General features: G+C 42.9%; 2 protein-coding genes across 2 annotated transcripts in view; both read left to right on the top strand.

Moving 5' to 3' along the window:
* The window catches only part of ap3d1 (adaptor related protein complex 3 subunit delta 1), a 1,136,182-nt gene that overhangs the window by 1,019,916 nt on the left and 90,847 nt on the right, over positions 1 to 25,419 (top strand). The window lies entirely within an intron of this gene.
* On the top strand, positions 1,130 to 23,465 carry LOC114663172 (phospholipid phosphatase 2-like). The gene is made up of 5 exons (XM_028816922.2): positions 1,130 to 1,142; positions 1,277 to 1,428; positions 9,514 to 9,791; positions 12,164 to 12,221; positions 23,271 to 23,465. The coding sequence occupies exons 1-5, from the start codon at positions 1,130 to 1,132 to the stop codon at positions 23,463 to 23,465; spliced, it is 696 nt and encodes a 231-aa protein (XP_028672755.2).

The raw sequence follows: 25,419 nt of genomic DNA, 5'->3' as shown, positions 1-25,419 counted from the left end.
TCTCTTGTACGTAACCCTGTGTTCCTCCCTCTTCTTAAAATATGAATTCACCACAGCCATGCCCATCCTTTTGGCAAAATCCACTATCATCTGGCCTTCTTCATTCCTCTTCTTGACACCATACCTACCCATCACCTCCTCATCTCCACTGTTGCCTTCACCAACATGCCCATTGAAATCCGCTCCAATCACCACTTTCTGTCCCTTGGGTGCACTGTTCATCACTTCATCCAACTCACTCCAAAAATCTTCTTTTTCATCCATTGCACACTCAACTTGCAGGGCATATGCACTAACAACATTCATCATCACACCTTCAATTTCCAGCTTCATAATCACTACTCTGCCTGACACTCTTTTCACCTCCAGAACACTCTTGACATGCTGTTCCTTCAGAATAACTCCTACTCCATTTCTCCTGCTATCCACACCATGATAGAATAATTTGAATCCACCTATGATCCACCTGGCCTTACTCCCCTTCCATTTAGTCTCTTGCACGCACAATATATCAACCTTCCTTCTCTCCATCATATCTGCTAACTCTCTCCCCTTACCAGTCATACTGCCAACATTCAAAGTTCCTACCCTCAGTTCCACTCTCTTTACCTTCCTCCTCTCCTCCTGCCTCCGGACACGTCTCCCCCCTCTTCTTCTCCTTCTTCTTCTTCAGCCAACAGTAGCCCAATTTCTGCCAGCACCCTGTTGGCTAACAGTACTGGTGGTGGTCGTTGTTAACCCAGGGCTCGAACAATCCGGTATGGAAATTTGTACTGTTGTCCGCATATTGATTTGGCAAAGTTTTACACTGGATGCCCTTCCTGACGTAACCCTTCCCATTTATCCAGGCTTGGGACCAGCATGAAGAAACGCACTGGTTTGTGCATCCCCTGTGGCTGGTTTAGCAACCCGTAGAGGACACTAAGGGTTTAAAAAACGAAACAAGAAATATTTGCAAAGAATAGCTGATCTTTTGGACAATTTACGACTTGTTATTGCTGTAGGGGCTGTTAAGAATGCTATGACCAAGTCCATGGGGGTGTCACACTACATAACTTAGGGGAACTGGTGCATGCTGTGACTATCTACAACTCAAAAGGATTTTCTTAACATGATTTACATTAAGACGATGACTGGAGAGTGTACCAAACATCATGTGGTGCAACACCAGGCTAATGTGTTAATACCTGATGAGAGATGAAAGTGTGCAGCTTTGTGTCCACTGAGTTTTGCGTCTTCTGGACTAAATTACTCTTTTGTTTTTTTCCCATTTAAGCTGGCTTGCCGTTTCTGATAATGACAATCATCCACCGACCCTATATTCGGGGATTCTTCTGCAGTGATGAAAGCATCCAATACCCAGTAAAACCCGACACCATCAGCGACACACTGTTGTCTTTGTCCAGCATCGGGATTACTGCAGTGATCGTAAGTGACTGTGTGACTTCAACAGACAAATGTGGAGGTCAGAAAGTCTGTGGGGATAACAAACAGATTATGTGAAGGGTTGGTGAGTGAGCTAACATTAAAGCAGTTGCTCTTAGCCCAAGAGCTGAATGGCAGATTCATTATGAGGAATGCTTTGGGTTGTCTTCACAGCCCTAATTTACTGCCAGGTTTGTTTCTGTATTCCTTTTGAAGAGGGTTGTGTGCATTGCTGGAGCTGAGAAGATCTCTCCATATGCAAGTGAAACTCCCCTTACAAACGGCAACACAGGCTGCTGGGGCTGAAGGGACAGACCCCAAGTGAAGTGAAAAGGGAGCACACCTGCCACCCCCTAGTATGGCCCATCTCCAAATAATGAAAATGACCCTGAGTAAAACTGTACACGGCTGGAACTGAAAAGAAAACCGGCCATTGAAATACGAACCATTGTGTCTGTGAATTTTGGCAGAGTTTCTTTGCAGCTTTTGTCGATTTTTGTAAAGCATTGTACTCAGTTGATCAAGCTGCCCTGTGGAACATCCTGAGACTTCGTGAGATTTCCTCAAGGCTGCTGGATATCATGGCCAGCCTGTCCACTGCTACTGTGAGTGCTGTGCAGAGTGGAGGCAGAACCTCTGCGTTTTTCCCAGTTGATTCTGGGGTTCCTTAGCGGTCTGTTTTTGCTCCTACTCTGTTCAATGCTTTCATAGACTGGATGTTGGTCAGGGTCGTGGGGTCCAGCGGCTTTGGGACATCTGTTGGCGAAGAAAGATTCACTGATCTTGATTTTGCTGACGATGCTGTGATCTTCACAGAGTCAATGGAGGCTCTGATCAGGGGTCTCAAGAGACTGAGCGAGGAGTCTGAGTGTCTGGGCTTGTGAGTGTCCTCAATAAAAACCAAAATCCAGGCCTTTAATGACATCTTAGGCACAGCCATCAGAGGTGTGTCTGTCTGCGGTTGAGAGTGTTGACCTCATGGAGACGCACTGTATTTACTTACCTCGACAGTGACATTCATGTCTCTGGTGACTCTTCCTATGAAGTCAGTAGACAGATTGGGAGAACATGGGGGGTTCATTAGGTCACTGGAAAGGGATGTGTGGCGCTCCTGATATCAAAAGGACGAAGGTCCAAGTCTTTAAAGTCCTGGTGCTTCCTGTCTTGCTATGTGGTTGCGACACATGGACGCTATGCAGTGATCTGAGATGAAAACTGGACTCCTTTGGTACTGTGTCTCTTCTGAGAATCCTTGGGTACCGCTGGTTTGACTTTGTGTTGCTCATAGAGTCCCAGATGAGGCACATTACTAGCATTGTGATGGAGCATCAGTTACGGCACTACAGCCATGTGGCGCAATTCCCCGAGGGTGATCCAGCTCGCAGGATACTCATTGTTCTGATACTCACTCTTCTGTCGGGTTTTTGTAAGGGCCACCCAATGTACCTGGAGCCAAAGGCAGTATGTCACCTAAATGGACGCAGTTCATTTCATTAACAATCTTTGGTCGTTGCTACTTGTCAGAACTCAAACCATTTCAATTATTACTTGTGATTATTTGAAGGAGACAGCAGGTGGAAGTGTTAGACATGAAAACATACAACCTGATCAATTGTAGCTGTGGCTGTTGCAAGTGTTTTGTTTTCTTAAGCCAGTGGGAAGTGGAGTGGTGGTCTTCAGATGGTGAAGCCTGACCAAGTTATCTTCTCTCTCTCTTCTCCTGCTTATGCTTCTTTGAATTTTTTTTCTTTTTTTTTTGCATTAAAAAAGGTTTTTATTTACACATTATAAAATACAATCGACAACAATACCATTTTACTACATAACAAACAACAGCCATTTTCCATTTCTTAACTGAACCCCTCATCCCTGTGAAACATCGGACCAAACATCTATACAACTCCCATATGTTTTGGTTTAAAATCAGTTCCCATTAAATCGTTATTCTCCATTCTCCACAGGCCCTTCGATCTCTCCTTAGCAGCTGTGAAACCCCACTTCTCAATATCCCTCTTTATTTTCTTTTTGAACTCCTTTTCCAAAATCTTTTTTTTTGTAAGAAAATGAATATTTGTTACATTTATGACAATCGGTACACTATAAAAGGCACTATATAAAAGTTAATTGCCTGGCCAAAACTGAATAGCTCTTCTCGTATCTTCTCATATCATGTCAGACCAAAATCTTTTTCTACCCATCGCCCATCTCTGCTCTGAGACCTCCTTATCAGAATTCTCCTGGCATCCCATATGTACTTCTTTGCCAGGCTAATAACAAGCCATATCATAAAAGACCCCTCTTGAACTTGTGCCATTTCCAGTAGGACCCTCTCCTTTCAAAATTAACCCATATGACAAAAAAAATGAATCTGTTCCCATTATCAATAATCCTTTCACATTCACCCACACTACACTACTTGTGCCCACCTGCACTCCCAAAACACACATCTAGTTGTCTCCACCCGGGCACAATCTGGTCTTGGACATGTCCTTGTGTCATGCTGGCTACCTTATGCAAGATCTTGCATTAGTCAAAAACTGGAACAACTGATATGTTCCCATGGTCTGGTTAATTGTTAAATAAGTTGTTTTAGAAACACCATTTTAAAGTTCTAAGCCTCTATTTCACATCTCTATATAAACTGCTCAAAAAAATTAAAGGAACACTTTGAAAACACATCAGATCTGAATGGGAAAAAAATCCTGCTGGCTATCTCTATTGCTATGGACTGGGTAATGTGTTAGGAACGAAAGGACGTCACATCATTTGATGGAAATGAAAATGATCAACCTACAGAGGGCTGAATTTAAAGACTCCCCAGAATTCAAAGGGAAAAAATGATGCAGCAGGCGAGTCCATTTGGCTGAAATTTCATTGCAGTAAGTCTAAATCGTACTCAGTAGTTTGCATGGCCCCTACGTGCTTGTATGCATGCCTGACAATGTCCTAATGAGACGACGGATGGTGTCCTGGGGGATCTCCTCCCAGATCTGGACCACGGCATCACTGAGCTCCTGGACAGTCTGAGGTGCAACCTGGTGGGGTCAGATGGACTGAAACATAATGTCCCAGAGGTGGTCTATTGGATTGAGGTCAGGCGAGTGAGCGTGGGGGCCAGTCAATGGTATCAATTCCTTCATCCTCCAGGAAATGCCTGCATACTCTCACCACATGAGACCGGGCATTGTTGTTCACTAGGAGGAACCCAGGAGCCATTGAACCAGCATAGCGTCTGACAATGGGTCCAAGGATTTCATCCCGATACCTAATGGCGGTCAAGGTGCCATTGTCTAGCCTGTAGAGGTCTGTGCGTCCCTCCATGGGTACACCTCCCCAGACCATCACTGACCCACCACCTAACCAGTCATGCTAAACGATGTTACAGGCAGCATAACGTTCTCCATACCTTCTCCAGACCCTTTCACATCTGTCACATGTACTCAGGGTGAACCTGCTCTCATCTGTGAAAAGCACAGGGCACCAGTGGTGGACCTGCCAATTCTGATATTCTATGGCAAATGCCAATTGAGCTCCACATCGGACCCTCAGGCCACCCTCATGAAGGCCGTTTCTGATTGTTTGGTCAGAGATATTCACACCAGTGTCCTGCTGGAGGTCATTTTGTAGGCTCTGGCAGTGCTCATCCTGTTCCTCCTTGCCCAAAGGAGCAGATACCAGTGGGTCCTTCTGATAGTTAAGGACCTTCTACGGCACTGTCCAGCTCTCCTAGAGTAACTGCCTGTCTCCTGGAATCTCCTCCATGCTCTTTTAGAGACACAGCAAACCTTCTGGCAATGACACGTATTGATGTGCCATCCTGGAGAAGTCGGATTACCTGTGCCACCTCTGTAGGGTCCAGGTATAGCTTCATTGTACTAGTAGTGACACTGACCATAGCCAATGCAAAACTAGTGAAAAAACAGATGTAGAGGGAAAAATATCAGCGGCCTCCACCTGTGAAACCATTCATTCCTGTTTTGGGGGTCGTCTCATTGTTGCCCCCTCTAGTGCACCAAAGCAGCTGAAACTGATGAACAAGCCCCTCTGCTACTTAACTGACCAGATCAATAGCCCAGAAGGTTTATTGACTTGATGCTACACTCTCATTAAAAAAGTGTTCCTTTCATTTTTTTTGAGCAGTATATATACAGTATAAAAGCCACCATTTGTCTGTATGTCTCTCCACTTTTCACGAGAGAACTACTTAATGGATTTAGATTAAGTTTTTTTCTATAATTTTCTTGCGACTTCTTTCATTGCGCGGAGTATCATAGTTTGCTCGGAGAAACACGCAGCAGGCCGAGGGGAGGGGGGGGCAGGGCCTTCCTCACTCACATGCCAGCCTCGGGGAATATCTTACATCTGCTTAGCTAGCGAACTAGAGAACTACTTAACGGATTTAGGTCGGGCTTTTTTCTAGAATTTGCTTGAACATTCCGGTTGCAATTTCTCTTGTCGCACTAAGAATCATAGTTCGCTTACAGGAGTGATATATTCTCACTAATCTGAGACAGAGGCTGCGGGCTGAGGGGTGAGGGAAGCGTGATGTCAGGAGTGGGGAGCTGGGCAGGGCCCCCCTCGCTGTCCTGTTTCACTTCTACACAGGCGAAGCCGTGGGGGACGGCTAGTATTTTTATAAGCAAACATACACACAGAGGCCACTTTATCTAAGCTTTAACACATACATTTCAATAAACAATGATACTCTTTTAACAATTGTTTACTTATTTTCCCAGAATTCCTGTCTGTGTCTATTTCGTATACACTCCAGAATTTTATCTACTTCCACATCTGGCATGCTTGGAAAACTACCTCATGAATATTCATGATCTAATGAGGTCATTTGTACCTGCCTGTTATTTCAGTTACAGAACATTTCCCACATGAGCTCTAAGCCCTCAAGTTAAGAGTTGTTATCTCAATAATTCAAAAATAAAAACAGGAAACTGAAATAAAACACACAAATGATGTATTGTAAGTTGTATTTAGCATACTATAAAAGCACAATGTTTTTAACAGCATTACAATAATGAAAGATGAGATAAAGAAGGTCAAAAACTAGAAAAATGCCCATTACACCAACCTATCTCTAGGGCCTGCTTTACAAAACTTAAACCAAGAAAATTGAATCCTTTGGGGGAAAAAAAGCATAAAATTCTGTGGCCGACAGGGGGCGCTCCAGCTTCCCAAACACCCGACACAACCACACAAACACAAGTTCTCCAGAGAAGAACGGCTTTCATTGTGCCCAACTTTTACAAAATAATCGTTTCTCACCCCACAACTTAATTCTCACTTTCTTCACTCTGTCGTCTTTCCTCCACTCTTCCCAAGCGAGTGTTACCTGACTCCACTCCTGGGTCTGACTATCCTGGATGTGGCAGGGCGGCACCTTTTATCTTGAACCCAGGAGTACTTCCGGTGCCAGGTCATAGCCTGACAGAAGCAAATCTTGTAAAATAGGGATTACCAATCCTAACATCTTCCTCTGGAGGCCCCCACGGATCCCAACCAGGCTGCTCCATGGGACTACAATTCCCATTGTGCCTTGTGGGTATCCATGTGGTAATCCTGGTCTGGGTGTGCTGCCATCTAGAGTATTGGGGAAGCCACTGCTCTGAATACTGTGTCTCCTCCAGTTCCTTAATTACATTGGCCTCCTGGCTGGGTAATGAATCATGCCGTCTCCTAGTCAGGATGCCAGCCCTTGCTGTCGTCCCTTATAATACACTATATTGGCTGTATAATAACATGTCGACATGACAGAAAATATTAACTGGGACCTAATGCTGGTTTGTATTAAGAATAAAATAATCCCCTTAGATCGTGTTGCACTACAAAGCCCCCTCTCACGTGTGTGAATTTTCACTCCACAGGTGTTTCTTTGTAACATGCTGTATAATTTTCATTTAGCCTCGGCTCTGCAGTTCAGCATTTGTCAGGCTCGTTCTTCCAATCATGTTAATGTGGTATAATGGAGAATAATATCCAGAGTATAGGTCAGTAATATTTTTATTATTAATGTTTAACAGTTTAAATCTTTAAGCCAGTCCATTTATCAGACAAGACCTTTGTAAGCAGGTGGTCCCTAATTGAAATGCTTAAGCTGGAATTTACTGGCCAGGCCAGGTAGCCTGTGAAAATAATGATGGCTGAGTTGAAAGAGCAGTCTTGTTGGGGATAGCATGAGTCAGAAATCGGTTTATGCCATTAGTCATTGGACACTTGGGTTGTGGCTAATTAGGATTGGTCATTAAATCAGGAGAGTCACTCAGTGCCACAGTGCCCCTCTAGTCCATAATGTAGTAGGATACCTAAGTACTGGCATACTTTTTCTCTCTTTCTCTCTGTCTTTCTCGTTTTCTGCCATTTTCCATCCATACAGGAGGAGACCAAGCTGTCACTGTCTCCATTCAGTGACCATGTGAGACCAAAGACAAAGCTGGACCAGAACATACTGTAGCATAAAGAGTCACCTGGTAGCAAGCATAATTCTTTGCATTTATATAGCGTTTTTCTCAGTACTCAAAGTGCTCAGCACTTGCAGGTTAAGGGCCTTGCTCAAGGGCCCAACAGAGCAGAGTCCCTATTGGCAATTATGGTATTCGAACCGGCAACCTTCCGATTGCAAGTGCAGATCCCTAGCCTCAGAGCCATCTACTTAGGTTGTGTTTTGGAGATATCATGTATAAACTACTTTAATAAAAGGATAAGTGCCTGTGTGTCCATCCAGTTGCTATGTCTCTGTCACTCCAACAGACAGTTAACACTTCTTCTTTGAATCTCATACCAAATGGCATATAACAGAGACATATGCATTGCATGTGTAATTTCAACAGATAGTGCACCACAAATATTAACACTGCTTTTACAAATGCCAAGCCAAATTGCATATAACAGAGACATATGCGTTTTGTCATTTCAACAGATGGCACATCACAAGCATTAATACCCCTTTTACGTATCCCATACCAAATGGCATATAACAGAGACATATGTATTCACAAATACTTGTAGTAATGCATTTTATAACTATGCTGCATATTTGCACTCAAGAATGTTTTTGATTTTTCATCAGTTTATATCGGCTACTTGTTGTCACTTCTCAGGGATTTGGCCGACAACTCAGGAAAACCTTAGTTGAGCTTCGTCCATCATGCCCCCTGAGCTGAAAGCCATTAGCTGTCTTAGGAGGCGCCACATCCCATTTTCAAATGATATGGTACAGGTGTACATACTTAAAACATAACAGGTGGATGCTTTTGAATGCAGTGTTGCATGGTATCAGCGTGTCAGGAGGAAGGCTGCTCTACCAACCAATGAGCGTCTGCAGCATCATGACTGCATATATAATGAGAGGTTGATTCACATCGAGCCAGGTTCACCAACACACATTTACAAGGCAATTGTGATTTATAAAGTGCAAGCTGCATAGAAATTTGCATATGCCAGGTTTTACAAATCTGATTTTTTTTTCAACATATGCATTTGCCTGCTTTTTGGCGGGCACATATTTCACACACAAATCCAAGCCAAGCTTTATTAATAAGGCCCCTGGGCATTGTTTGTGGGGAGTTTGCACATTCTGGCTGTGTCAGATTGGGTTTTCATACTACATCTCCAAGCACGTAAGAGTGCATGTGTGGGTGTATGTGCATGTGTGTGCGTGTATATATGTGTGTACGTGTGTGGGTGTATGTGTATGTGTGTGCATGCGTGTGTGTGTGTGTGTTTGCTCCCTTGCTGATTTCAGGCTGCCCCTAATCACAATGTGACTGTGGGTTTGCACTGGACTGGCACTGTGATGGACTGGCACCCTGTTCTGGGCTGTTGCCTGATTTGTGCCCAATGCTGCCAGGACAGTCTTCAGCCCCTTCACAACCCTGAACTAGACAATTTGGAGAATACTGTTATTTTCATATTTTTAAAATATATTTACAAGGCACTGTAAAGATGGCCATTTGCTCACCTACTTTATTTTGAGTAGTGTGTATAAGAATGTAAAAAATGTTGTTTTCCAGGCCATAATGCAATGAGGTTCATGTGAGCCTACTTTAGATGCCTAACCCTGATTTCTTTGCTTTCCAGTTCTGCTTAGGTGAAGCCTACATGGTGTATACCAAAGGCCTCCTCCCCAAGACTGACTTCAGTCACTATTTGTCTGCTATATACAAGTTGGTCGGGATCTTCCTCTATGGAGTGGCAGTGACCCAGTCCTTGACTGCCTTGTCCAAATACGTCATCGGCCGGCTCCGGCCCCACTTCCTAGCCGTGTGTGACATTGATTTGTCAAAGGTGAACTGTTCCTTGTATGTGATGGCGGAGGACATGTGCCGTGGAAAACCCAGCCAAGTGCGAGAGGCCAGGTAAGTTTAAGTTAGAGGCTTAGGGGTGAGTGACCAAACCTGCTGCAAGCCACATGGCCTCCTGACCCCTGGCAATTATGTCCACTGGGCAGCTGCTTATGTTTCTAAATGAATTTTGGACTTATAAATAATATTCATCCATTTTATATGTCCTTGTTATACAACATTGAATCACAAAGTATTTGAATTTGGCATTTTTGACATTGATTAACAGAAAAAGACTCTTTAATGTCAAAGTGAAAAGAGATCCCTGCAAATTGGTCTAAATTAATTACAAACATAAAACACAAAATAGTTGATCTTATGAGTATTCAGCCCTAAATCCTCAATCGTTTTTAGATTTCCCAGAATTTGTTCAATGGAGGTCACCTGTCTGGGGTTTCAATTGATTGTCATATAAAAGCACCTCAGTTGGGGTGAGCTAACTAACCTACAGTACACAGTGGAGGCAAAAGAACACTCCAAGCAACTCTATGAAAAGGTCAGGGGATAAAGACAAGAAAGTATCCAAGTCGCTGAATATCCCAATCATGAAGAAATTGGAAGAGTATGGCAATGCTGGAAATCTGCTGGAGCAGGCCGTCCACAAGAAATGAGGCATCAATGAGTGAGGCCATCAAGAGCTTCGGAGAACACTGAAGGAGTTACAAGCTACAGCGGTTTGACTGGAGAGGCTGTGCAGACACAGCTTTATGGGAGAGTGACAGAGAGAAAATAAAATAAATGCACACATCTTGGATAGAATATGACAGAAGGCAGCTAGAAGAACATTCTATGGTCTTATGAGACTGAAATTGAGCTTTTTGGCCATCAGACTGAACACCATGTTTGTTATGCTAGGCATTAGCAAAGAGTTTTTAATGACGACAGTGAAAAAAAGACGTAGTCAGAAGTCGAAACCCATGAGGTCAATCAAAACCATAACCAAAGGCAAAATGAGAGTCAAAATCAAGGTCGAAAAAAATGAAGTTGTGGCGATGCGGGTCTGCTCCACGCTCCCAACGCCTTCCGGGAGCTCTGAACCCAAAACCGTCGGTAATGTCACCGAGATGAGCTGACAAATGAGGACAAATCTCACATGAAACCAGGGGATAAATCCATAAAGTGCATAAGTGACTTTATTAAAAACAACAAAGTGTCCCAAAAAAAGTGCAGTGACTCAGTTTCAGATATATAGTGATAAAATGGGAAATGTCCCAAGGGGGTGAATACTTTTTATAGACACTGTAAGAACTGATAGAGTACTGTTGGCTGATTGGGTGGGCAACTACAGTGCATCTCAGCTGTCCTCGATTCATCCAACCAGAGACTGATGTTATCTCAAAATGTTTTTCAATGGCCTCTTTTTTGATAGATAGATACAGGTGGGTCAGAAATAACTCCCACATTTCAAAAGGGGATTGAAAAAAAATTGTACGAGGTATCACCAAAAACTTTTTATTTCCCAAATGTAGATATAAAAAAGTTTTTTTATTTTACTTTTTAAAAATTATATTGTCTAAATGGTGGCCTTGACGGCTGATATACATTTGGAGCCGTTCTTGGAAGTTTTCTTGGAAGTTTTGAGGTTTGAAAACCTCAGCCTTGAGGTACCTCCACAGAAAAAAGTCACAGGGACTTAAATCAGGCGAGCGCGGTGGCCACGGTCTGGAACACTTTCATTAGCACGTAAACCAAACCGCGTGAGAAACGCCCTCTGCGTCGCAGTTACAGATTCGCCATTTTTGAAAAAAGCCTCCACTACAAAGCCTCAATGCTCACCTGACCACGGTATGGTGACGACTGAAAACTTTATTATGTACCCCACCTAACGGAATGGACCGCACCCCTCTACCTGCTTTGGGGACCCCACAGTGATTTTTCAAAATGTGGGAGTTATTTCTGCCCCACCCTGTAGATAGATAGATAGATAGATAGATAGATAGATAGATAGATAGATAGATAGATAGATAGATAGATAGATAGATGAAAGGCACTATATGATAGATAGATAGATAGATAGATATATAGATAGATAGATAGATAGATAGATAGATAGATAGATAGATAGATAGATAGATAGATAGATAGATAGATAGATAGATAGATAGATAGATAGAACTTTATTATGATTTAGTAGTAACCCTACCCCTAAACCTAACCCTAATACAATATAATGCACTAATACTTTTTGCATTTTGTGATTAAAAAGACAACTACCAACATTCTCTGCGGCCTTCGCTCCGGATATATCCATATTTTGTCTGCACTCCTTCCTGTGACGTTTTCAAGGGGGACTGTGTCCTCAAGTTAAAGTCCTGGCATCCATGTGTTGTATTGCTGGGGTGGACCTGAGTGTGTGACTTACGGCCTTCTCTTCTTTCCTTTCATAGGTTGTCTTTCTACTCCGGTCATGCCTCATTATCAATGTTCTGCATGGTCTTCCTTGCGGTGAGTTTTCTTCCTCATTTGTAACTTTTGGTTGTGTGTTTTTTGTTGCTGGACTGGTCTTGCCATTTTTCTCTCCCTTACCAGCCGAGTACAACACACAGCAACAGTTTTTGTCTTGATGTCCTTGAAATGTGAGACGTGACACCATGAATAGGAACACGTTAAGTAAACGCCATTGAAAAAGTATTCTTAAAGATTGACCAAAGTTTATGAAGGAAAATAAACTATTCATGTGTTTTGACAGATTTCTGGAAGATGAGAAAATATTTGCATAATTTTCTTATTTCATTTTCTCCTGTCATTTTCTGATTGCTGATTGTCTTCCTCCATTGCAGGGCTCAATCACACAGCCAAGCAGAAAAGAGTGTGCTGTGTGGAATTCAGTAACAGAAACATAAATACTAAAGACGTGTCAGTTTAGTTTTCATCCAGCTATTTACTATTGGTATGTTGAAGCAGTGTGAGCGGATGATGCAGCGGCCAGGGATGTAAACTAGAGATGGATGTTATTTTTGTCAGAGCACATGAAGGCCTAAACTCATTTATTAAACACAAGAACAATATCACAGGTTTCATGCTTGTTTTCATGGTGGCTGATGATGGCATTTAACTCTTTTTTGTGCAGTTTTTTGATATCAGAGCCTTTTGCCAAAGGAGAATCTCAGAAGCGTACTTGTACATGTAAATGGAGATTTTTAAGAAACCAGGTTTCTGCCTTAACCAGGGTACTCACCTTATCCCAGTCTGGTGTGTAGATCTAAATAAACTGATTAGCAAAATGTCAAATGCTTCTTAACCATTTTCTTGAACTTACAGTAGCCAAGATAGAAAATAGCGTTGTCCTAAATTTGGGATTTTGTCCTCTATTTGTACTTGTATCAGTGCACCACCTTCACATCCATTACCTGATGGCGGCTTGACACTGGGGCTTCTCTTTGGTGTGGCCAAAGTCAATAACCAGTTCCTTGGTTTTACTGATGTGGAGTTTCTGACAAAGCTCTCCACATGACTCCTCTCCTCTGTTTCATCCCCATGGTCAATACACCCAACAACTGAAGAGTTGTCTATAAATTTCTGCAAGTGACATGATCAGGTGTTATATTTGTAGTCGGAGGTGTACAGAGTGAAGAAACAAGGAGACAGGCCTGTTCCTTCTGTTTCTCCAGGGTTGCTCACATTCGTATCAGAAACACAATCCTCAGATCTCACAAACTGCGGTCTGCCTGACAGATCGTCCATTATTAGGACACCAGAGGCTCATCCATCTGCATATCTCTGAGTTTACCCCTTAACAGGGATGGCTGGATGACAGTGAAGGCGCTGGAGAAATCAACAAAACACAAATCCTCCTCACAGTGCTGCCAGCTTTGTCCAATGTGAGCATAAGTCTTGTGGAGAAAAGAAAATTAGAGATAGAAAATTGCATCCTCCACTCCTGTCTTTGTCTGATAGGCAATGTGTCCAGGTGGTCTACCACAGGAGGACTCGTATAGTTCAGGTGTAGTCACTCAAAGGTCTTCATGCTGTGAGACGTAGGGCCCACTGGCCTGTAGTCTTTAGGTGAAGAGGTGCCTGCCTTCTTTGGAACAGGAACAATGCAGGATGTATTCCACAGAAGCAGCACTTTCTGACTCCTCAAGGACAGACTGAACAGGTGACAGAGGACACCACAAAGTTGGTCAGCACAGGCCTTAAGAACTCAGGGACTGACTCCATCTGGTCCTGCAGCTTCTCCTGTGTGCAGCCTCTTCAGTTGTCACATCAGTTGGTCAGCCCATGCTAAAGTTCAAAGGTGGACTCATCACTGGCCATTCTAGTTGAAGTGGTAGGACTTGTGATGTAGTAGGGATGGTGTGGGGGGGGGAGCTGGTCAATGGAAAATGGTGGCGGGGGGTAATCTATTACATTCTATGTTGTGAGTGATAAAAATGTAAGCATGAGAGGAAAATAATGTGTAAATGCTTTAAATAGTAGATGCTCAATAATAATCTCTCTATTATAAAAAAAAAAAATCTTGGGACGAGACGAGACTTTTTTTCAGTCAAGTCACATCATACACACAACTTTTGGAAGCAAGTCCGGTGTGACGTTCACTTTTGCAAGTCACTCCTTACTTACAACCATTTTCAAACAAGACAACGGTCATCTGACCTCTCAGTTGTTGGAATGCTTTTGGCAGACACACTTCCTGTGTTCTCATCCCTTAAAAATTTTATACCTTCTAGATGACACGTCAACGACTAAGCGAAGAAGAAAGAGCAGCACGTCGAAAAGAGACCCAAAAACGTTAGAGAGATAAGAATGGCAAAAAGAACTATAATAATCTATGTGCAAATTCGGAAAATAAGGAAAGTAATAATCAGCCCGGACCAAGTGGAATTGAAAACCTCGCAGGTCCAACTGGAGTCTGAAATAAAAGACAAAGAGTAGAAGACACAGTAAAATGTCGTAAAGAGGTTCAAAAACGTTGGCACGATACACATGCAGAGCAAGTTAGAGATTATGAAAGTAGCAAAATTTGAAAGTCTCAATACACTGATAGTAAACATCGAATTAGCGATAACAAACGGAAATTAGTACTCGGTGAAATAACAGAACCGCAAAAAGAGATCGAATATATGGACATAGGTGATATGACAGAAGTAAGTAGATTTTGTTTGGCTTTAAACTTTAAGTCAGAGACTTGTAGAACGTCTAATTCGTGTTGCCATCAGGGAAAAGTAGTGTTTCTTCCCAATGAAGAGGCGTATCCGCGAGAATCAAGTTTTTAAACCAGTGTGTTTCTTCGTGCTGGTCCCAAGCCCGGATAAATGAGGAGGGTAACATCAGGAAGGGCATCTGGTGTAAAACTTTGCCAAATCAATATGCGGACAACAATACAAATTTCCATACCGGATCGGTCAAGCCCCGGGTTAACAACGACCATAACCAGTACTGTTAGCCAATAGGGTTCTGGCGGAAATTGGGCTACTTTTGGCCGAAGAAGAAGGAGAAGAAGAGGGGGGAGACGTGTCCAGGGGCAGGAGGAGAGGAGGAAGGTAGAGAGTGGAACTGAGGGTAGGAATTTTGAATGTTGGCAGTATGACTGGTAAGGGGAGAGAGTTAGCAGATATGATGGAGAGAAGGAAGGTTGATATAGTGTGTGTGCAAGAGACTAAATGGAAGGGGAGTAAGGCCAGGTGGATCAGAGGTGGATTCAAATTGTTCTATCATGGTGTGGATGGGAGGAGAAATGGAGTAGGAGTTATTCTGAAGGAACAGCATGTCAAGAGTGTTTTGGAGGTGAAAAGAGTGTCAGGCAGAGTAATGATTATGAAGCTGGAAATTGGAGGTGTGATGATGAATGTTGTTAGTGCATATGCACCGCAAGTTGGGTGTGCAATGGATGAGAAAGAAGATTTTTGGAGTGAGTTGCATGAAGTGATGAACAGTGTACCCAAGGGACAGAAAGTGGTGATTGGAGCGGATTTCAATGGGCATGTTGGTGAAGGGAACAGTGGAGATGAGGAGGTGATGGGTAGGTATGGTGTCAAGGAGAGGAATGAAGAAGGTCAGAGGATAGTGGATTTTGCCAAAAGGATTGACATGGCTGTGGTGAATATGTATTTTAAGAAGAGGGAGGAACACAGGGTTACGTACAAGAGTGGAGGAAGATGCACACAGGTAGATTACATCCTGTGCAGAAGAGTCAATCTGAAGGAGATTGAAGACTGCAAAGTGGTGGCAGGGGAAAGTGTAGTTAAGCAGCATAGGATGGTGGTCTGTAGGATGACGTTGGAGATCAAGAAGAGGAAGAGAGTGAGGGCAGAGCCAAGGATCAAATGGTGGAAGCTGATAAAGAAAGACTGCAAGGTTGAGTTTAGGGAGGAGGTGAGACAGGCACTGGGTGGCAGTGAAGAGTTACCAGACAGACTGGGCAACTACAGCAGATGTAGTAAGGGTGACAGCAAGAAGGGTGCTTGGTGTGACATCTGGAAAGAGGAAGGAGGAAAAGGAAACCTGGTGGTGGAATGAGGAAATACAGGAGAGTATACAGAGGAAGAGGATGGCAAAGAAGAAGTGGGATAGTCAGAGAGATGCAGAAAGTAGACAAGAGTACAAGGAGATAAGGCGCAAGGTGAAGAGAGCGGTGGCGAAGGCTAAAGAAAAGGCGTATGATGAGTTATATGAGAGGTTGGACACTAAGGAGGGAGAAAAGGACCGATGGGCTAGACAGAAGAACCTGTGGACGAAAAAGGCACACTGAAAAGCAGGCAGATAATAGTTTCTAAATTCTCCTGTTTATTAATTTGGAGTCACAGTAAGTAGAGATTCAAAAGAGTATAACTTATTGCCGCAAAGCTCAATTGAACCCCGAGGAAAAAATTAGGAGGGGTTTTATAATTTAGCATTTCATGATTAACCAGACAGAAAGAACATCCTTTTCAAAACAGTAAAGTTAAACAATAGATCTGTTGAGCTAAGCATTATCTGTGTTTTCAAAGCTAAGCACAGGAGACACGCCTTTGCATAAACTACATGTACTTTCTGCAGCCTTGTGACCTTGTCCCTGAAACATTCACTCTGAGAAGGGGAAAACAAGACACAGCTTAGATTTTATTCATGTGGACACTATTTCTCCTGAACCCTGGAATAACATATTTTTGTTAGTTCATAATCCAAAGCGTCTTTCACTGGCAAGTTACAAAATAGTTATAGTAAAAATTCTAATTTACTAAACACAAAAAATACATGGTGCTGAGGAGAACATTCTTCTTCTACAAACCGAGCTGGGAAAGATGTGCAGCAGCTTAGGGTGATAAAGGATAAAGATGGAAACATACTCACAAGCGAGGAGAGTGTGTTGAGCAGATAGAAAGAGTACTTTGAGAGGCTGATGAATGAAGAGAACAAGAGAGAGAAGAGGTTGGATGATGTGAAGATAGTGAATCAGGAAGTGCAATGGATTAGCAAGGAGGAAGTAAGGACAGCTATGAAGAGGATGAAGAATGGAAAGGCCGTTGGTCCAGATGAAATACCAGTGGAAGCATGGAGGCGTTTAGGAGAGATGGCAGTAGAGTTTTTAACCAGATTGTTTAATGGAATCTTGGAAAGTGAGAGGATGCCTGAGGAGTGGAGAAGAAGTGTACTGGTGCCGATATTTAAGAATAAGGAGGATGTGCAGGACTGCAGTAATTACAGGGGAATAAAATTGGTGAGCCACAGCATGAAGTTATGGGAAAGAGTAGTAGAAGCTCGGTTAAGAAGTGAGGTGATGATTAGTGAGCAGCAGTGTGGTTTCATGTAAAGAAAGAGCAGCACAGATGCAATGTTTGCTCTGAGGATGTTGATGGAGAAGTTTAGAGAAGGCCAGAAGGAGTTGCATTGCGTCTTTGTAGACCTGGAGAAAGCATATGACAGGGTGCCTCGAGAGGAGCTGTGGTATTGTATGAGGAAGTCGGTAGTGGCAGAGAAGTATGTAATTTTGACAGTGGGGAGGTCTACGGTAGGAGTGACGGATGCATTCAAGGTGGAGGTGAGATTACATCAGGGATCGACTCTGAGCCCTTTCTTATTTGCAATGGTGATGGACAGGTTGAAAAATGAGATTAGACAGGAGTCCCCGTGGACTATGATGTTTGCTGATGACATTGTGATGTGTAGTGATAGTAGGGAGCAGGTTGAGGAGACCCTGGAGAGGTGGAGATCTGCTCTGGAGAGGAGAGGAATGAAGGTCAGTAGGAACAAGGCAGAATACATGTGTGTGAATGAGAAGGAGGTCAGTGGAATGGTGAGGATGCAGGGAGTAGAGTTGGTGAAGATGAATGAGCGGATTTCAGTGATACCTTTTACTTATTGCTTGTCAACATTTAAAAAACATCCATTGGAATTGAACTCATTGTCACCCTCCTATAGAAACAGCAGACACGAAAAAACGATAACAGTTCATATTAGAAAAAAAACTTTACATTTTTGCAGCTCTCGATTACGGCAAAAAAAAAGACATTACCAGTGAATTTGGAATTTCGCCATCGACGCTGTTAAGTTTCTTGAAAGACCGAGCAAAAAAAATAAAAAAAATCTCGGGTTTCAAACGTGTGTGAACTGCTGCATTTGAAGACGTCGAAAAAGCCGTTTTTATGTGGTTCAGAGATGCTCGTTCAAGAAAAAACATTCCTATTAATGCGGCACTCATTCAAGGTAAATGTGAAGTTTGTAAACTCTCTTGGGACCTCCCCTAACTGGACGACACGCCGAAGAGCGTCGCGAAGTCCGATCTCCTCCTCTATGGAAGACTGTTTATGTGGGCAACAGCTATCTCAAAGATATTCTGCGTCTCTCCGCCAAAGCAAACAGAAAAGATATCGATGGGTGATGCAGCCCGACTACTGTGTCTGTGTTTAGCAGAGTGGCAGATCACGCTACAATAAATAAGTGTGCCGTTCCTGTTTCAAGCTGAATAAAGTTGGTTTTCCTAAAGTACTGAGACTCAGCCTCGTGTTTTTGGTTGCAAGACAGGGACTTATAGCGCGACCCCGATTCTTTTATGATTTGCTTCTGTGTCACTTCACTGCAGTGCTATGAGCCTGTTTTTACCCTGCCCTGGAAAATGAACAAATAATCTTCCACAGATGCTGCGTTTCGGGAAAATGTATTATCGCAAGGAAATGCTGAGAAAAATTCTCGTCAGCATAACTTGTAGGCAGGAGGAGATTAAAATGAACACAAAAGAAGCTATTGAAATGATTGCAAACGCCTGGGCGCAAGTTAAAGAAAGCACTATAGTAACAAATACAGAATCTCATTACAACGAAATTTTCGTTATAACGAAATATTTTTTTAGGTCCCTGGGAGTTCGTTATAACGGAATTTGACCTGTATATAATTTGACATTTGAATGAAATATTCCGGACGCTTGTTAAAAGTCTAAAGCCTACAGTAGGAATGTAAGTGTTAGTTTTATTAGTAGTAAAATAAAAGCTTAAAGATGCATAGCTGGAATAGGTATAAACAAGACTTGTTTTAAGACAAAATGTCAAGAGATATTGTGTTTCAATATCATTTCTACTGATCTACATAACTATTGAAATAATGAACAACTTCCTGTAATTAGAAAAATGGGAAAAGGGAATGTTTGAGATTATTTTGAACTCATTTGTAAATTAATTTGGAATTCATCAGCAGTCCGGAGTGTGGGATTGTTTCTTCCTTTCTGCCTGCTGTGCTGCCTGAGTGATGTTCTCTGAAGGCCACTGGTGTTCTACTGCCATCTGATTAGGGGACGAGTACAGAGAGCACAGAGACAGACACATTTGGACTTTAGAGTAATCAACTAGAGTTGCCTTCATTTCTACATGAACCTTCAGAGAAAATGGCTCTTGAGCTAACAACCTCCACACCACTCTGCTTTCTGTTTCCTTTTGTTATTGTCTTTCTGGACGTTTTTGTATCATCTGTAGAATTATAACATTCAGCTCTTATCAAGTTGTCATATTAATGGGGGTCAGTTTTAATTTCCTTACTGACCAAAACCATCTTGGTCCACATTTCTTCCAAACATAAAAAATAACAGAAAAATTGACTGCAGTGTTAATAAAGGGAGAGTTTATGATGTTTAATTGTAAATTAATTTTAGCTTAATTTTCGTTTTTAAAGTTGTATTTCATAACAGCAAATGTTAGGTTCCAACAGTTGAATGTCTTTATCTCTATATATAAAAGCCAAATACCACTGACTCACTCATCACGAAATCTCCCACAACATAAGGACTTGGGAGTTGAAATTTGGAATGTAGGTTACCCTTGGCCCATAGGTGCTCGCTAAGAAACAGTTTTAATAATTTCGCGTTCTGTCTGTATGTCTGTCTGCTTTTCACGAGAGAATTACTTAACAGATTTAGATCAGGTTGTTGTCTATAATTTGCTTGAACATTCCGGTTGATTTTGCAACTTCTCTCATTGCGCTAAGTACCATAGTTTGCTTGCATTACCGATGTATTTATACAAAAACAAGAGAGTGGCTGTGGGCCGAGAGCAGGAAGACGGGGCCTTCCTCATTCACTTTCCAGCCTCTGTTCGAGTTGGTCTTCGTCTCGCCACGTGTTGGAATGCACCTTGTCTCCGCTTAGCTAGCGATACCTGTTTGTTCAACAGACATTATCATCTACAGATTGTTAAGGAGTAACGTTTGACGTTTTTGAGAGAGAGATCAGAGCTCCATGTATTTTAGAGGGTAGCTGCTGATTGCCAGAGATATCACAGCCATGTGCTTTTCTCCCCACGTGGGGCATGCTCTTCCGTCAGAGCTGAACACGATCAGATGTAGTGCCAACATCTATTGATTTTTAAAGTTTGTCCTGTTTCATTACTATGTGGGCACAGCCACGGGGTACAGCTAGTGCATATACTTTCTCCACATTTTGTTATTTTACAGTTTAATTCCAAAATGGATTAAATTCATTTTTTTCCTCAGAATTCTACACACAACACCCCATAATGACAACGTGAAAAAAGTTTACTTGAGATTTTTGCAAATTTATTAAAAATAAAAAAAAATTGAGAAAGCACATGTACATAAGTAGTCACAGCCTTTGCCGTGAAGCTCAAAATTGAGCTCAGGTGCATCCTGTTTCCCCTGATCATCCTTGAGATGTTTCTGCAGCTTAATTGGAGTCCACCTGTGGTAAAGTCAGTTGACTGGACATGATTTGGAAAGGCACACACCTGTCTATATAAGGTCCCACAGTTGACAGTTCATGTCAGAGCACAAACCAAGCATGAAGTCAAAGGAATTGTCTGTAGACCTCCGAGACAGGATTGTCTCGAGGCACAAATCTGGGGAAGGTTACAGAAAAATTTCTGCTGCTTTGAAGGTCCCAATGAGCACAGTGGCCTCCATCATCCGTAAGTGGAAGAAGTTTGAAACCACCAGGACTCTTCCTAGAGCTGGCCGGCCATCTAAACTGAGCGATCAGGGGAGAAGGGCCTTAGTCAGGGAAGTGACCAAAAACACGATGGTCACTCTGTCAAAGCTCCAGAGGTCCTCTGTGGAGAGAGGAGAACCTTCCAGAAGGACAACTATCTCTGCAGCAATCCACCAATCAGGCCTGTATGGTAGAGTGGCCAGACGGAAGCCACTCCTTAGTAAAAGGCACATGGCAGCCCGCCTGGAGTTTGCCAAAAGGCACCTGAAGGACTCTCAGACTATGAGAAAGAAAATTCTCTGGTCTGATGAGACAAAGATTGAACTCTTTGGTGTGAATGCCAGGTGTCACGTTTGGAGGAAAGCAGGCACCGCTCATCACCAGGCCAATACCATCCCTACAGTGAAGCATGGTGATGGCAGCAATATGCTGTGGGGATGTTTTTCAGTGGCAGGAACTGGGAGACTAGTCAGGATAAAGGGAAAGATGACTGCAGCAATGTACAGAGACATCCTGGATGAAAACCTGCTCCAGAGCGCTCTTGACCTCAGACTGGGGCGACAGTTCATCTTTCAGCAGGACAACGACCCTAAGCACACAGCCAAGATATCAAAGGAGTGGCTTCAGGACAACTCTGTGAATGTCCTTGAGCGGCCCAGCCAGAGCCCAGACTTGAATCCGATTGAACATCTCTGGAGAGATCTTAAAATGTCTGTGCACCGACGCTTCCCATCCAACCTGATGGAGCTTGAGAGGTGCTGCAAAGAGGAATGGGCGAAACTGGCCAAGGATAGGTGTGCCAAGCTTGTGGCATCATATTCAAAAAGACTTGAGGCTGAAATTGCTGCCAAAGGTGCATCGACAAAGTATTGAGCAAAGGCTGTGAATACTTATGTACATGGGATTTCTCAGTTTTTTTATTTTTAATAAATTTGCAAAAACCTCAAGTAAACTTTTTTCATGTTGTCATTATGGGGTGTTGTGTGTAGAATTCTGAAGAAAAAAAATGAATTTAATCCATTTTGGAATAAGGCTGTAACATAACAAAGTGTGGAAAAATGGATGTGCTGTGAATACTTTCCGGATGCACTGTATATGTATTGTAAATGCTCCAGAGGACCTATGGATCCATGGAAGTTATTTCCTTACCGGTCAGGATGCCATAACAGAAGGATGGAATAAATGGGGGCAACACCTGACTTTGACACTTTACTATTCCTGCCCTGATTGGGATGCCCAAAGACTGCAGAAATTGACAGAGGATCAGTTCATCCTCCACCATTCTAGGTGGCAGTATCCCTCGTATGGAATCCCAGTTTAGACATCTGCAGAGCTGCATGGGAACTGGAGTCCGGAAGTGCAGCCCTGTGGGGATCCCTGGGGAACAGTAGAGGGAGCTGCCAGGGGAGGACCCCCCTGGCTTAGATATAACCTGGAAATACTTGCAACGTGCCACATTATGTCACCAGAAGTGCTTCTGGGTTCTCTTTAAAAGGAAGTGGGCGAAACACTGCGGAGGTGAAGAAGGGAGAGGATGAGGTGTGAACTATCAAATAGTTGTATACTTCTGTCTTCTTATTGGGGTAGAAGTTAGATAAAGTGCCTGGAAGGAGAATCAAAATCTATTATTTTATTCGATTAGCGTATCTTTGTATTACTGGTACTGTGGTTTAGGGCTATCTGGCGCCCTTGTGTGGTCACAATATATAGCCTGAAATGTAAAGGCCCCCATAACAGGGATGTCTAGGTGGACCACCCACAAAACACAGTGAACATCAGGAAGCTTAGATACAACTTGTGAGGAAAGCCAAGCCAATCCTAAACCCTGGCAGTGCTCATGCAGCCATGAAAACAGTCCACATTGCATATGAGCTACTGGACCTCAGCCATCCCAAAATGAAGCCATCACCACCAACCTTTCTATTTTCCTTTGGTCATGGAAGTGATTCATGGATTTAATTGTTATAAATGTGATTCTAAAAAATAATATTAATGAGATTGTTCATCTTGCTGTCTGTTATTTTGACTGTAAAGTGTTTGATATTTTGAAACTTTATAATAATTTGATTACTGTTCAAAGTGTTTTGGTTGCTGTGACATGGCACCAGTTTAAAATGCAATTTCTTTTATTTTTCTTCTAATTGTAGCTGTACATTGAGGCTCGACTGAAATCTACCTGGGCCCGAACGCTGCGACCTGCCTTACAGTTTTCCGTAATTTTCTTTGCCTTATATGTGGGCTATACGAGGATTTCCGACTACAAGCACCACGCCAGTGACGTGCTAACTGGATTTCTACAGGGAGCCCTTCTTGCCGTCCTCATTGTAAGTCCTATGACCTGAGATGTGAGTACTTAATGAGTAAACACCACAAAGGACATGGGTCGTGTGTCGATGAGGAGAAGCAAGTTAGGATTTAGGGACAATGGGGGAGTTAGAGGTGAGTTTGGCAAAAATGAGTGAGACATAATGGGAAGATGCTGAGTTAGGGAGAGTGTCATATGACAATGAAGAAGGTACCGTTGAGATGAAAGGGGGCAGAGATTATAGAAAGGAGGCCAGAAAGATCAATGGAATGAGTATGTCGAGGCGAGCAGGCTGTCAACTGACAGTAAATACAAAAAAAGTGATTACCACCTTGGAAATTCTCACATTGTATTGTGTGATGGATACCTCGGCACCAGCAAGCCCAAACCCCGACACGATCACACAAGCACAGTCCAGGGTTCAATTAAAGCTCGATTTATTAGTGTAATCACCTCAAATATGTCACACAAGCACAAATGTCACTCTCCTCCACAATACTTTCTTCTTACCGCACTACCACTCCACTCAAGCGCTGCTCCACTACCTCCCAGCTCCGACTCGCCTGGATAAGGGAGTGCGGCCCCTTTTATTACAGACCCAGGAGTACTTCTGGTGCCAAGGCGATTGCCCGATGGAAGCACTTCTGGGCCACACGGAAGTCCATTATAACAGGGAGTTTGTCTCACTGCAACATCCTCTCGTGGCCCTCAGTGACTCCAGCAGGTCTGCTCTGCTGAACTACATCTCCCAGCATGCCTTGCTGGTTTACTAGGGGACATGCTGCCATCTATCGAGCTGGGGGAATAACAAGCTTCCAGCGTCGTCTCTCTTTCCTAGTGAGCTGCCCATCCATCCCTTTTGGTCCTCCCATCCATGTAAGGAACCATCCCCTCTCCTGGCCGGGATGTCCGTCCAGCCCATGTGACATCTACAATTGTTATATGGGATTGAATCAGAGCTAATATAATTGTTTTGGGTTTTTTTTTTTTTGATACTGATAAACAGAAAAAGATTCTTTAATGTCAAAGAGAATGTTATCTAAATTAATTACAAATATAAAACACACAATAATTGATTGTACCAGTATTCACCCCTTTAATACACCATACCATTGTCTAAGATGGTTCAATCCTGAATAGGATTTCGTTAACTGGAGCCTATCCCAGCAAACATTGGGCGCTAGGCAGGAACAATCCCTGGACGCCAGTCCATCGCAGAGTACCCTTTAATATGACACCCCTAAATCATCACTGCGGCAGCCAATTGTTTTCAAAATCCCAAAATGAGTTCAATGGAGGTCGTCTGTCTGGGGATCCCCTTGATTGTCATCTAAATACACCTGAATGGGAAATGGCCAAATTGTGGGGAGTCAGTATGGTGGGCTAACCTCCACAATGAATACAGAAGAACAAAGCAAGCAACACCATGTAAAGGTGATTGAAAAGTAGAAGATGGAGACAATAAAACATCCAAATCACTGAGAGAGAGGTTAGGAGCATGCACTGATGCAGCATATCGCCACATAAACCACATGACAATCCAAGTGGTGATGGAGTGGATTGGAACAGTGTGAGGTTTGTTATGGTGGCTGGAGTGCCAATTCTGCCACCAACCCCCAGGTTTTCAGGCCTATATACAGGGCTGGATGCAGATTATCTTCCTACCCAGGACGGAGCAATTGTGGGTTAAGGGCCTTGCTCAAGTTCCCAACAGAGTAGAGTCTCTTTTGGCATTTACAGAATTTAAACTGGCCACCTTCCGATTGCCAGTGCAAATCCCTAGCCTCAGAGCCACCACTCTGCCCATATATCACTAAATAGTCAGTTAAATTAATCATAAAGAAATGGAAAGAATATGGCACAAATGGAAATCTGCTAGAGCAACCCATCCACAAAAACTGAATGATCATATAAGAAGTGTACAGTATGAGTGACAAAGGCCAGCAAGAGAACTCTGAGGGAGTGACAGGCTACAGTGACTGACATTGGAG

This window comes from Erpetoichthys calabaricus, chromosome 12 (assembly GCF_900747795.2).
Source record: "Erpetoichthys calabaricus chromosome 12, fErpCal1.3, whole genome shotgun sequence".
In the NCBI taxonomy this organism is placed as follows: domain Eukaryota; kingdom Metazoa; phylum Chordata; class Cladistia; order Polypteriformes; family Polypteridae; genus Erpetoichthys; species Erpetoichthys calabaricus.
The sequence above is the reverse complement of the archived record's forward strand: the minus strand, read 5'-3'. Positions and strand labels throughout refer to the sequence as shown.

Bases quoted from the DNA above. Each gene is read 5' to 3' on its own strand.
- LOC114663172 (XM_028816922.2), top strand. The intron at 9,792-12,163 runs GTAAGTTTAAGT...TTCCTTTCATAG, and splicing joins AGCCAAGTGCGAGAGGCCAG to GTTGTCTTTCTACTCCGGTC. The intron at 12,222-23,270 runs GTGAGTTTTCTT...TTCTAATTGTAG, and splicing joins TCTGCATGGTCTTCCTTGCG to CTGTACATTGAGGCTCGACT.